This window comes from Phanerochaete carnosa (assembly GCF_000300595.1).
Source record: "Phanerochaete carnosa HHB-10118-sp unplaced genomic scaffold PHACAscaffold_1, whole genome shotgun sequence".
Classification (NCBI taxonomy): Eukaryota; Fungi; Basidiomycota; class Agaricomycetes; order Polyporales; family Phanerochaetaceae; genus Phanerochaete; species Phanerochaete carnosa.
In genome coordinates this window covers 5,677,533-5,686,655 of record NW_006767628.1, presented here as the reverse complement: position 1 = coordinate 5,686,655, position 9,123 = coordinate 5,677,533, and the positions used below count along the sequence as shown (strand labels likewise).

General features: G+C 62.4%; 2 protein-coding genes across 2 annotated transcripts; one reads left to right on the top strand and one right to left on the bottom strand.

Moving 5' to 3' along the window:
* Positions 1–392: 392 nt before the first annotated feature.
* Positions 393–4,525, bottom strand: PHACADRAFT_112761 (uncharacterized protein; the record flags this gene model as incomplete). Its single annotated transcript, XM_007391178.1, has 14 exons — positions 4,292–4,525; positions 4,031–4,231; positions 3,689–3,973; positions 3,509–3,630; positions 3,235–3,331; positions 3,098–3,178; positions 2,861–3,030; positions 2,367–2,800; positions 1,918–2,293; positions 1,643–1,850; positions 1,368–1,571; positions 984–1,284; positions 777–910; positions 393–704 (listed from the first exon to the last, which is right to left on the bottom strand). Coding segments are annotated over exons 1-14 (2,970 nt in total), but the record flags the coding sequence as incomplete, so codon positions are not given.
* A 942-nt stretch (positions 4,526–5,467) lies between these two features.
* Positions 5,468–8,273, top strand: PHACADRAFT_248724 (uncharacterized protein). Its single transcript, XM_007391177.1, has 6 exons — positions 5,468–6,444; positions 6,498–6,569; positions 6,626–6,734; positions 6,794–6,820; positions 6,874–7,539; positions 7,594–8,273. The coding sequence occupies exons 1-6, from the start codon at positions 6,238–6,240 to the stop codon at positions 8,130–8,132; spliced, it is 1,620 nt and encodes a 539-aa protein (XP_007391239.1). The 5' UTR covers positions 5,468–6,237; the 3' UTR covers positions 8,133–8,273.
* The last annotated feature ends 850 nt before the right edge of the window (positions 8,274–9,123 follow it).

Sequence of the window (9,123 nt, the reverse complement as noted above, 5' to 3'; positions counted from 1 at the left end):
TTTTTTGCAGGCGAGATTACAACATAAAATAATATTGTAATTCATGCACTAGGTCTCAAAGCATGTCGTGCGCAAGCTTGCGCGCGGCGCGGCAAGGCAGGGTGCCAAATGGTGAGCGTCTATTAGGCTCCTGTCCACCCTCCTATCCTGCCACCTCGAATCCAAGATGCCGATTCCAGGGGGAATTGCAAGTCTCAGGCGTCGGACAACAGCGAGAGGTTGATTGTTATTACATGAATACAGAGCATACGACTACAGGAACTAGAAGGTAACAGCACATCGAAAGCATGCAAATCTCGAAAGCACAAACTCGTGCGATCAGACTACTTTTTTTTTACGGGTCGTACTGCAAAACGGCAATCAAAAAACATCAGCACACGCCCCGTTTCCAAGCAGCAAAAAAAAAGCCAGAAACTCACCACGAGCGTCATCGACGCCGGCCAGTACGTCACGTTCCCGGTCGCGTCGAGGTACACGGGGCTCTGGGTGCCGTACGTGTCGAGCGTGAAGCCCGCGAGGCGGCCGGGCGCGCCCTCGGCGCGGCGCAGGTTCTTGAGCCGGAAGACGGCCTTGACGATCTCCGGCACGGTCACCTCCGAGAACTCGATGCCGAAGCACTGGTGGAAGCCCGGCGCGCCCTGGAGGTGGTACGAGTCGGCCGGGCGGCGCGGGTTGACCGCGTGCGGGTCCGGGAAGTCGGTCGGCTGGGAGGGCGCGCCCCAACGTCAGCGGGGATGACGGAGGAGGAGGGAAAGGAGGGGAGGAAGGAAACGTACGTTCAGGTGCGCGTTCTTCACGCTCAGGAAGACGACGTCGCCCGGCTGGACGGCGACGCTCTTGCTCGCGCCGAGGGGGACCGTGCCGGGCCTCTTCACGGTGCGCACGAGGCTCGACACCTGCGGCCGGAGTCCTGCACAAAGAGAAGCGCGCGCGGTCAGCCTTCGCAGAGTCCGTCCGACCCCAACGCATCCACCACCACTCACGTTGCGCCTCGTGTATGTACCCGCGCAGCAACGCCTGCTGCGCGGGGTCGCTGCTGTCCGCTTGCGCGAGGCGCGCGAGCTCGGCGCGCTCGGCCGCGCGCGCGTCGTCCATGTAGAAGTCGACGACCTGGGCGACGCTCTGCGCGACCGTCATCGAGCTCGCCATCGAGAGGCCGAGCACCTGCGCAACGGCCTCGCGCACGGGCCGGCCGCGGCCGGTCGCGTGCAGGCGCTCGAGGAAGGCGTGGTACGGCTTCTGCGTCTCCGCGGGCCAGATGAGGCTCGAGACGGCGCCGAGCAGCTGCGCGACGGGGTGCTGCTGCAGGCACAAGAGAGGCTGTCAGCACCGATATTTGTGCAATTGAGCAGATACACAGGGCTTACCGCGGGCGCGACGTCGTTGAGGTTCTGGGTGATGATCTGCTGGAGGGCCTGCGCGACGGGGAGCGAGGTGTGCTGGAGCGTCCACGAGTGCTCGGGGACGATGTTCATCGTGCAGCACGTGAAGATGAGCGCGAGCATGTCGTATAGCTCCTGCTCCGCGAACAGGCCGTGCGGCTCCGCCTTGGTCTTGAGCGGGATGCCCATCTTGACCGCGAAAACCGAAAACTCGTCAGCACAAACACAGCGGGCCGTGGAGAGGAAAGGAAAATGCTGACCAGGTAGTTCGCGACCCAGCGCACGCTGACGAGGTTGATGATGTTCCCGACGACGTCGAGGCGCGTGCCGGGCGCGCCGTCCATGGTGTACGAGTAGTCCTTGATGAGGCCCTCGGTGAGGCCCCTGTATATCTTCGCGTACTCATGGAGCGACTCCCGGCCCTTGGGGAACATCGCGTGCGCCGCCCACGCGCGGTCCTTGTCGTGCCTGCCAACCAACCCACCGTCAGCACCCGCCCTCTCCCCTTGGGAAAAAAACCAGCCCAAAAACTCACTGCTCGCGCCCGTCAAAACACAAAAAGAACCCATACTTCTCCGTGAGGCGCGTCATATCCGGCCCGTACGTCACCCCAAACGTCTCGGGGCTCGCAAGGACGTGCCGGAGGCCCTCGAGCGTGTCGACGACGGTCGGCACCGCGAGCGGGCGCGGGCGCTTGCCGTCCGTGTCCGTGTACTCGTGCAGGGTGCCGAGCCGCGCGAGGTTCGCGCGCATCGCGGCGGGCGTGTAGAACGGGAAGAGCGCGTACACGCTCGTGCCCGGGTAGTGGCGCGGGAGGTGGCGCATGAGCAGCCGCGGCAGCGCCGCGCCGTACGCGCCGTTGTTCGGGTCGCGCGCAGAGTCCTGGAAGCCCCACGTCGTGAGGTTCGCCGCTGGTGTGTCACACACGCGCTTGTCAGCGATGACGCGAAAAACACGAGAGTGCGGGGAAAGCGGACGACTCACGCGTGTAGTCTGTCGTGTAGAACCGGTCTCCGCGCACGAGCGCGACCGCATCGCCCAAGATCGCCCGGGTCATCGTGTACCCGCAACATATGCCCGAGCCGGGGCCCAGCGGCATCGTCGCCTCGGCCTGGATGCCGGGGTACAGCTCGAGGTTGTCGATGTGCCCGTAGAGCTGCCGCGCCGCACCGGCGACGGCCGGGTCCGGGTTCCAGTCCTCAAAGTCCTTGAAGCGCCGCAGGCCGAGGAACGCGCGGAACTCGTTCATCGAGCACACGCCCCACGCGCGGCCCTGCGCGATCGCCATCGCCTCGACGACGCGGAAGACGGGCGGCGAGCCGCGCGCGCGGTACGCGCCTGCGACGGCCTCGGTCGCGCCCTGCAGCACGTTCGCGAGGTCGTCGTCCGCGAAGGTGCCGTCTGCGCCGCGCTTGAGCCTGCGCGCGCGGCGTCAGTTGTAAGGCACGAACGGGGAGAGAAGGGGAAAGGGGGCGCACCCGCCGAACGTGCGCGTGCGCGGATTCGGGTCGACGAGGGTGGCCCACTCGCGGCCGAGCGAGGCGCCAAAGTCGCTGAGCTGCAGCGTCGCGGGGTCCTTGCCGGGGAAGACGCGCGCGAAGAGGTCTTCGGTCCACTTGATGTCCTTCTGCGCCGTCACGGCGTGCCACTGTGTGCGGCTGCTGCGTCAGCCAAAAAATAGAACACGCGAGGAGCGTGCTGGAGAAGACACGCACGCGGTACAGCAGGTTGAACTCGACCGAGACGTGGTTGCCCTCGCCGCGCCCGACGACTTCGCCGTTCGCGCCTGTGATGGGCTAGCAATCGCCGTTAGTGAGGCCCATAGGCACCGATTCGGGAGGAGAACACGCACGTCAAAGGGGTTCATGCTCCAGCCGAGCCCGTCGCGCGGCAGGCCGAGGAAGCCGCCGACGTAGTCGCCAAAGATCATCGACATAAAGTGGCCGCAGCTAGAAACACACGCATATCGTTAGCATGCAGGTCCTACAAGTCAAAGCGCAGCCCCTCCGCCCATCACTCGGAAGCCACACGCCACGCGCCGCAGCCGATCGCATGCGGGTGCAAACGCGGACCCACAACGCGGGAGCAGAGGCCACAGCAACGAAAAGGAAAGAGAGGACACGCACTTGACGAGCCGCGCGACCTGGAAGATCTCCTCGTCCTGCTGCGCGCGCTTCGCAGGGTCGCTCGGCGGCGGGTCCGTCCACCGTCCGCGCTCGTTGATCTTGAGGAGCATGTTCGCGACGTACTGTCCTCCTCCTCCATCAGCCCTCCTCCCCCTCAGAAAAATTAAAACCGCAACGCACGTTGTGATTCCGACTAAAGACGACGAGCAGCGCGCTCGCGGCGGGCGGGACGAGCACGAGGCGGTCCTCGGCGAAGGCGTCGGGCCAGAGGAGCCCGCGGCCGGCGGCCTTGTCGCGCACGAGGTCCTGCTCGGCCTGGTTCGTGCCGTAGAGCGGCGAGAGGTCGAGGTAGGACGTCGTGTTGTTCACCGTCGGGTCTGTCGGGGCCGTGCGGAAGAGGCTGTGGGTCACGAGGGACGCGAACGCGAACGTCAGCGACGAGTTCGCGCCCGGGTGCGGCACGAACTGCGCGGGTCTCGTCAGTAAACCAACGAGAGGACACGGAGGAGAGGGGACACGCACGTCGCCGCGCGAGCGCAGGAGCACGTCGAACACGAGCCCGGGGTCGGGCATCACGTTCGCGGGCAGCGGCCGCTGGTTCTCGACGTCGCGCGCGTACGGCCGGCCGGCCTGGCCGAGCGCCGGTCTCCAGACGTTGTTCCCGCTGCCGTCGGCGCTGCGGAACGCCCAGGGCGCGCGCGGCGGTGGGGGCGGCGACGGTTGCTGCTGCTGTGATGGTTGTTGCTGCTGCTGTTGCGTGCCCGCGGCGGGCACGGCGTTCACCTCGGACCAGGGCACGGCGCCGGACGGGTCGGAGCCGATGTACATCGCGGGCGGGTGCGGGAGGGAGTTGTAGAGGAGGGCGATGACCTTGTCGTTCGCGGTCTTGGCGAGCGCGCCGTCCTGGGGAAGCTTGCAGAGCGCGCTGAGGAGGTCGACGAAGAAGCCGTCGCGGTCGTCGATCGCGTCGGGGTTCTCGAGTGTCTGCAGGGCTGCTTTCTGCGGGGTGGTGCGCGTGCGTGGGCATGGGGAGAAGATACGACAGCGGGGACGTGGACACTCACCACAAAGGTTTCGGGATCGCTGACGAGCGGGCCCTGGCCGATCTGCGCTTGCAGCTTCTGGACGAGGATGGTCAGCGGGGAGTGGGTCGCCTTGTCGGCGGCGGTGGGCCCCGGCGGCGGGGCGGTCTGCTTGGGCTGGACCTGATAGGGATACCTGCCATCGGGGGCATTCGGCGGGGGCCTGACGGCGAGCTCGACGAGATCGGTGGCGGCCTGGGGAGACAGGTAAGGACAGGGAAGACATGGAGAGCACTGCGACGCACCAGAAAGTTGGAGATGGCGTCCCTAATCATGGCTTAGCGAGACGGCCGTGGGCAAGATAGCGGGGGTGGCCTGCTGGCGCCATGTCGGGAGAGATTAAGTAGGGGGCGTGGCCGGACGGCGTGGCTCGCCATGCTTTCTCGCACACTGCATCCAAAGTGGCGCTGGGAACATCAACACGTCAGGATCGAGGGACGTCGACGGGCACTGCTCAACACCGATGGCCTGGCGCCGTCGGTCGTCGTTTCCAGCCGGCCGTACCTGTGCCTGCTTTGTTCTTTGGCCGCTGGCGGCGCGCTGCGCTGCGTGTCGCGCACGTCGGGGCGGTTGAGCTCGCCTGCGGGTACGCGGGCGACCCCGTACACGAAATCTTCGCCCTACTTTAGTGCAAGCTGTCAGGACGTGTCGGCTGAGAGGTCTCATGTTTCCGTCTGGATTCGTCCAGGCAGGGAAGACGCGGGTAAGGTTCAATATGCCCAATTCAGACGGACGAGCCGGCCACATGCCTCCGCGCTGATGGCACTCCGAGCGCCTCTTCCACGTGGCACTACCCGGGGTTAACCAAGGCAGGACCGAGACTAGTTCGACTTGGCCTACACCTGAGCTCGCCCGCTAGCGAGGTCGCACCACTACCTTGGACATAGGCTGCGCAGGTCGTCTACCGTGCCGTCACCTATGCTTCGCATCGCCAGTGCTAGTACGCCCGACTTCCACGCATCACTGATGTCTGCTGTGCTCGGCAAATGCAGGGTCGCCGCCGAGGGAGAAGGCGCATTCGTCATTGGTATTTCACTGCAAAGCTAGCAATGTCTCGGACCCAATTGTTCGTCGGCCTCCGTCTCGAAATCCGCGCATCTTCGGCGAGGTCAGTCTCGTTCTCAGTGTGTGCTAATTGAGTGCTCCAAGCCTTGCCGTCCTTTTTGTCGCCAGGTGAAGATGCAGGCTGCAAGTCGCCAGCGGCTCTCCCCGAGAGCATCACCAGGTGCTGCAGCGCACACACAAGCAAGCGCCATACTGCTGACACGGCTCTCGCCAAGAGACGTCAGCGCCGCCACCACAAGGCTTCACCGCACACCAAAGCGCCACACCACGGCGTCGTCGGCTGCGCTTGCGCCACGACGGACGCATGCGCCAACACGGAAAGAGGCTATCAACCTTCCAAACTGGGCTCTCAACAGACTAACCTTGACAGCTGTCATGCTTGGCCTGCAGCTTCCCTGACCCTGTCTAAGGGTGTGCGCATATAGACCCCCGACGCTCGGTCATGTTCGCTTTCCGTTCTTTCCCGCCCCCCACTTCCAACTCCCTGCGAGCACGCATCACGCTCACTACGACGGTGAGGCTCCCGGCGCGACGACGATCGCAAAAACGACAACTATAACGCCAATCACGACTGCGACGACGATGCCAGTCCCGACGTCCGACGCCGCGAACCCGTTCTCGGCCGGCAGCGCGACCGCTTGCGAGTCTCCGGTCGGCTCTCCGACATCTGGTGCGTTTTCGCCCCAAGACGCGGGCCTCGCCGCGTCCCCGTCGTGTATCCCGCCTGCACACCCAGCTAGGACGCTCGTGTTGTGCTTTGACGGGACGGGTGACCAGTTCGACGCGGACGTACGTTGTGCGTTGTCTTATTGTTTTTTGGCGGAATTTGACGCGCGGTCTAGAACTCGAACGTGGTGCAATTCTTCTCAATGTTGAAGAAGGACGACCGCAGGCAGCAGATGGTGTACTACCAGGTGCGGTGCTCATCCCTCATGCATTCTGCGTGTGGTTAAAACAAGACCTCGTACAGGCAGGAATCGGCACTTACGTGACACCTCAAATCGCGACACCCTTCGCATCCAAGATCTCCAAGACCCTCGACGAGATGATTGCCTGGAATCTCGACGCGCATGTGATGGGTAAGTGAGTCTTGGCTTGAGGCGGTGGTGCCACGATTAACATTTGCCTGTTGTTTCAGGAGGATACGAGTTTCTAATGCAGAACTGTACGGCCTTGGCTATCGTCCTTGGTTGGCAAAATTCCTGATTGCTTTCGTAGACGAAGCAGGCGATAAGATATGCATATTCGGCTTCTCTCGCGGCGCATACACCGCCCGTGCGCTCGCCGGCATGATCCACAAGGTCGGCCTACTCCCTACGTGCAATCATCAGCAAGTCCCGTTCGCATACAAGATGTACACTCGCACTACGCCGCTCGGCTGGGCGCAGAGCACGCTGTTCAAGAAGGCCTTCTCGATGGACGTCGACATCGAATTCATCGGCGTTTGGGACACGGTGTGCTCGGTCGGGCTCTTCTCGCGCCGCCTTCCGTTCACGACGAGCAACATGTCCGTGAAGACATTCAGGCATGCTGTTAGCCTCGATGAGCGGCGCGCAAAGTTCAAGGCGAATCTGTTCAACTGGCCACAGGAGGAAGAGAGGCGGCTCGGTACCCAGCCGGGAGATATGCCCAAAGCCGGCCAGAACGAGGACCAGGTCCATCTTAGCGGTTTCAATGAGTCCAAGCCTGCGGCCACCGCCGCCGACAAGAAGGACGACAAGACGAAGAAAAGCTCGGTCTTGTCCAAGTTCTCGAACATGTCGCGGCACAACTCCGTGGACGACAGGCAGCGCCAGAGGGAGATGGAACGTCAGTTCTCCGAGCAGGAGCGGCGCGCGCTCGAGACGGACGTCCTGGAGGTCTGGTTCGCGGGATGCCACTGCGGTGCGTTATCGAAACTTTTCGTCCCACGGGGCTCATTCTCATGCACTTCCACAGACGTCGGCGGTGGGTCCGTGTCGAACGACACGCGGCACAGCCTGGCGCGCATCCCGCTGCGGTGGATGGTGCGCCAGTGCTTCATGGCGAACACTGGCATCCGGTTCCACGCCGAGCTCCTGCGCGGCATCGGCCTCGACCCCGCGGTCCTCTACCCTGTCGTGCACGACCGCTCCGAAGCACTCTACTACACACCAAGCGCGCCCGTGCCCGACGGCACCACCGACGCGCGCCTAAGCGAAGAGGAAGAGGACCTCGCGGACGCACTGAGCCCAGTATATGACCAGCTTGCACTCGCGCGCAGCTGGTGGGTGCTCGAGCTGCTGCCGATGCGCCACCGCGTGCAGCGCACCGCGGACGGCCGGTGGGAGACGGATGTGTATGCCAACATGGGCCGTGCGCGTGTCATCCCGAAGCAGGAGACGCACCCGGTGTACGTGCACCGGAGCGTGAAGATGCGGATGGAGGCGGAGCGGGCGGCGGGGCGGGTGTATGAGCCGAGGGCGAGGTTTGATGTCGAGCCGACGTGGGTGGCCTAGAGTCGTCGCGGGTACGTGTAGGAGTGTGAGGTTGGGTTTTTCTCGTGACGGGATTTCGGGATGATTTTGTCGCATTTCGCTGTTGTCGCCGCTCAAGAGTTTCTCTTTTTACTGTATATTTTGGGGATAACGGGCTTGTTTGTAGCATTACAGCCATGTACGGCATCTATTCCTGGCATGCCCCTTACTATGAGCGACAAAATTATGCTGCCTCGTGCGTGTGCCCGAGGTATAATTGCTCGCTAGTAAGCGGACATAGATGCTGCCCACTATCGTCCGCATTGCGCAAGACCCACTATTGGCGAAGTGCTTCGGAGAAACCTCGACGGTGTTTTGTCAGCACCGGCCGCTTCTATAACTCGGTAGCGCAAAACATTACTCGGATACGTCTGGGTCATGTCTGGGTCGTCTCCGGAAGTCCATAGTGTTAGTATTGAATCTACTGGGCCATACAAGCGCAAAGGTTGCATGAGAACGATAACGATGATCAAACAAGAATAGACAAGGACGCTGGACATACGATCAGCAAACATTGGTCAATCCGTTTCGCTCTTGGAGTCGTAAGGTAGGGGTCACCAGGAACGGGCACCCCTTATGTAAGCAGACGCCTGCCGACAACAACGGCCGTAATGACGACGACACCATGGAAGATTTCAGGATTTGGGCCTGTAGGAAGTGTTGTCAGAGCTTGTAGCTACAATTCCTATTCAACAGAATTCAAAAATGTTGCCATATAGTGAAGTTATAACTTGATTTATCTCAAATGTACCAAACACATTTTCTCGCCGAGTTGCGCTGTCTGGCGAGGTTTGGGTTTCTGAGAGGCCGCGATTTTGCGCGGCGCTTAATGGGCGCTTACCAAGAAAGGCAAGAGCGGGAGACAGGATATGCCCTGTCAACACACCAGATTGGCTTGTACAGTCATTATACACACTTAATCTCATTAATTTGCTATGGTTAGACCATCCAGGCAGCAGCTTTCACGTCTTAA

Bases quoted from the DNA above. Each gene is read 5' to 3' on its own strand.
- PHACADRAFT_248724 (XM_007391177.1), top strand. From the start codon at position 6,238: ATGCCAGTCCCGACGTCCGACGCCGCGAACCCGTTCTCGGCCGGCAGC. The intron at 6,570-6,625 runs GTGCGGTGCTCA...GACCTCGTACAG, and splicing joins AGCAGATGGTGTACTACCAG to GCAGGAATCGGCACTTACGT. The intron at 6,821-6,873 runs GTACGGCCTTGG...TTGCTTTCGTAG, and splicing joins CGAGTTTCTAATGCAGAACT to ACGAAGCAGGCGATAAGATA.